General features: G+C 35.4%; 1 protein-coding gene across 1 annotated transcript; it reads left to right on the forward strand.

Annotated features, from left to right (window-relative positions):
- Positions 1 to 918: 918 nt before the first annotated feature.
- LOC124921074 (probable protein phosphatase 2C 25) lies at positions 919 to 2703 on the forward strand. Its single transcript, XM_047461678.1, has 4 exons — positions 919 to 1525; positions 1604 to 1951; positions 2075 to 2254; positions 2364 to 2703. Exons 1-4 carry the CDS (start codon positions 1031 to 1033, stop codon positions 2523 to 2525), a joined length of 1185 nt encoding a protein of 394 aa, XP_047317634.1. The 5' UTR covers positions 919 to 1030; the 3' UTR covers positions 2526 to 2703.
- The last annotated feature ends 1045 nt before the right edge of the window (positions 2704 to 3748 follow it).

Genomic DNA, 3748 nt, shown 5'->3' on the forward strand with positions numbered 1-3748 from the left:
AAATATATTAAATTAAATAATTAATATATAAGAGTATAATAGTTTTAATCTATTTTATATTTAATTATTAAATTTAAGATGTTTAAACTTTTTATTTTTAAATATTTAAATAATTCAGTATTTAAATTTCAATAACAATTTCTTAAAGAAACATTTATTAGGTCAATAGACCAAAAGCAGTACTATGAGAGACTTGATTTTGTATTTCGTTTTGGATGATGTTTGCTGTCAAAATCAATGTATTAAAGAAGTTGTAAGCTGGATGATTATTTATACCAAAAGAGTTTGTTTGTTTGATTTTTATTTAAAATTCAAACTTAATTAAATATCATTTATTTCGTTATTAATCAATTACATCACTTAATTAGTTTAGAATTTAGAAATAATTTGAAATTTGAACTGAAATATTAAGTCAAAAGTCAGAATAAATTTCAATAACATTTAATTGGGCGATTCTCTACAATCAGCCCGTTTTACTGCATCATCGAACTTCGAAATCGAATGAACTTTCTCAATTTGACCGGTTTAGGGCAGGTTGGGTCTAGACCGGTTCTTCCGTTTAGGCCGGCCAACTTATACCCTTATTCTGTAAATTGAATATTTATTGATTGATTATAAAAATTAAATAATAAAAAATTAACATGAAAACATAAAGAATAATGAGAAAGATATATTCGTAGAAAATAAAGAAAAAGTAAAAAAAAGCACAAATTCTAGTCAAATACTTATATCTTACGAATCCACACATTAGAAGAACACGGATTACCTTAAATAAAATATTAAAAAAAAACAACAACACGGGATTACCCCCTAAAAGTGGACCCCACCCTTGACTCAAAGAGACACCTCATCAAACGTCCTCTACTATATATAAACCCTTTCTCCAATCTCTCTCTTCCGTCAACGTATATTTCTCCCCCCAACGGATCAAAATCCAATCAAGTGAAACAGAAGTACAAAAAAACAAAAAAAAAAACAAATCGAAAATCGAACGTTGTGTAGGAATCCCAAATTCCCAATACTAAGAAAAATGTCTTGTACCGTTGCGATCCCCAATTCACCGGTCTTCTCTCCGGGTAGGGTTTCTTCTTCCCACTTCCGCATATCCTCTTCAGTCGTTTCGTCACCCGAAAAAGGTCTTACCTTGACCCTTTCCCCATCTTCATCCCCTGTGGCGGCGCTCTCTTCGTCTTCTCCGGCTGCCTCCCCTTTGAGACTCAGGCTTCAAAAGATTCCTAGTGGGTTGAACAAGGTTCCGGCCGATCTTCCAGTTTCGCCTCTTTCTTCGTCGACGGCAACAACTCTGCTGAAAAGGAAAAGGCCGGGGAAGCTTGATATTCCTCTAGCATCGACGGCCTTTGGAAGTGGCTTCCCGGCGGCGGCGGCTACGCCGGTGGGTCCTCGGATCGACGTGGTGGAAGTAGAGGGAGATGGTTATTCGGTTTACTGCAAGAGAGGTAGGAGAGAAAATATGGAAGATCGGTACACGGCGGCGGTGGTCAACCAACAAGGAAATTCAAAGCAGGTAGCTTTCTTTATGACCTAATTGAGATTTTTTTTATTTTTTTTTATTTAGGAATCTGATTTATTGAAATTTTTTTAGGGTTTCTTTGGTGTTTTTGATGGGCACGGTGGTGCTTATGCTGCTGAATATTCGGCTAAACATTTAGAAAAGAACATATCAGAGGAATCATTTAGAACAGGATCAAGAACTGAGGAAGAAGTGAAAGCAGGTATCAGACAAGGCTATTTGAAAACGGATTCAGAGTTTCTAAAGGAAGGGTCCCGGGGCGGGTCTTGCTGTGTCACGGCTATCATCAGAAATGGAAACCTGGCTGTGTCTAATGCAGGCGATTGTCGTGCTGTCTTAAGCCGGGGAGGGATCGCGGAGGCCCTGACCTCTGATCACCGTCCCTCCAGGGATGATGAGAAACATAGAATTCAGTCCTTGGTAAGTAGTAGTAGTTGTTTAGTTTGATTATGAGATGATATGATATGATATGATATGTTATTTGTAGATAATTTGACACACACAACATTAACTGATGGATTGATTGATTTTATATATATGTAGGGTGGATTTGTGGATTGCTGTAATGGAATTTGGAGGATCAACGGTTCCTTAGCAGTGTCAAGGGGGATTGGGGATAGATCGCTAAAGCAATGGGTGACAGCGGATCCAGAGACCAGAATTCTGAAAATTGATCGGGACTGCGAGTTCTTGATTCTTGCTTCGGATGGCTTGTGGGATAAGGTAAAAAAAAAAACAATTAAATTGCCTCTGATCTGATCATTGAAAATGATTTGAATGCATCCATCCTCCATCCATCTTTAGAAGATTTATTATCATTATTATTTTGCAGGTGAGTAATCAGGAAGCAGTTGACATAGCGCGTAATCTGAATTCTTCTGGTGCCAAACATCCATTAGCGGCCTGTAAGCAGCTGGCTGAGCTATCGGTCTCTCGAGGATGCCTGGATGATGTTAGCGTTTTGCTGATTCAGTTGTTCCATTTTTCTGCATAGTTAACAAAATATTACTACAGTAACTAACTAACTCATAGGTGGTATGAGAAATACAAGGATACATAGATGATCGAATAACTCAGTAGAAAAAGAGTTGGATATGCTCTTTATTTCATTCATTTTTTTGTAATAATAGAAATATGATACCTCCATTCTATTCTATGGACGTCTTTCATTATCGATCTCTCTATCTTGCACAACTTTTCATTCAAATTCAATTTAGTATATCCATCTTTTTCTGCACTAATTTATGTTTGGTAAGAGTTCTTGGGGGCACAATTCACCGTATTAAGAGTGGCAAAAGTGCTTTTTGGTATGATGTTTATTGTATTGGGATAATGTAAGATATGATTCTTTCAATTTGTGCTAATATTTTTCTAGTGAAAATACAATAACATATTTATCTGAAGAACTACATACATGTTAAGTTGTCCCTGTAGTTTTCTATGCTATTACTCTGCTTGAAGGCCTAAGGCTTTGAATCTTAATTGAAAGAACTTTTATTGTTTTATAGGTTTATATATTTATATATATATATAGGTTATTATTATCTTTAACAAGTGTCATATCTTTATGGGATGACAAAGTAGTCAAAGATTCAAATCCTCCTTCAATGCACTTGACTCACATATGTATCTAGATAATGATTCTTTGCTTTATGTTTTGCTTAAGCGTTTTGTTCTATATGTGGTTTACGTTTTGTTTCAAGTCGGTTTGGTTTGAATTTTAAGTTTTGTTGATTTTTTTTTGTTCCAGCTAATTTGTTTTAGGTTTCACATAATGACTCACGGTAGTTAATGTGGGAACTAGCTATTATGGTAGAGTTCATTATTAAAGATGATATATACCTATAGAATTTATCTTCATCAATAGTAGAAATACATAACTCTAGGTATCTAGGGAGAGAAGAGAAAGTAGTTGTTTCACAAAATCGAAGATGATCTAAAGCGTTCTCTTGCTGTTGAAGAAAAATAAATGTTTTCTTCTTGACAATTGTATTCGTCTCCCTCTCTCTTGTTATTTTTGTCTGAAAACTCTTACTACCTATTATATAATATATATTATATTATTAGTCCAAGATCAATGAGCCGAACACCCTAACAAACTCCCCTTCCGGCTCATGGTGGGCTCTAGCAAACATTTTTTTCATCGACAAGACTTAAGCTTTTCACTCGATAAAGTCTTCGTCAACATGTCTGATTTATTCTCACTCGTGTGCACTT

The sequence above is a fragment of the Impatiens glandulifera genome, chromosome 1, assembly GCF_907164915.1.
Source record: "Impatiens glandulifera chromosome 1, dImpGla2.1, whole genome shotgun sequence".
NCBI lineage: Eukaryota > Viridiplantae > Streptophyta > Magnoliopsida > Ericales > Balsaminaceae > Impatiens > Impatiens glandulifera.

What these genes read in the sequence shown, in the direction of transcription:
- LOC124921074 (XM_047461678.1), top strand. Translation starts at nt 1,031, where the DNA reads ATGTCTTGTACCGTTGCGATCCCCAATTCACCGGTCTTCTCTCCGGGT. An exon ending in AACATAGAATTCAGTCCTTG is followed by an intron (nt 1,952 to 2,074) that starts GTAAGTAGTAGT and finishes ATATATATGTAG; the next exon opens with GGTGGATTTGTGGATTGCTG. An exon ending in CGGATGGCTTGTGGGATAAG is followed by an intron (nt 2,255 to 2,363) that starts GTAAAAAAAAAA and finishes ATTATTTTGCAG; the next exon opens with GTGAGTAATCAGGAAGCAGT.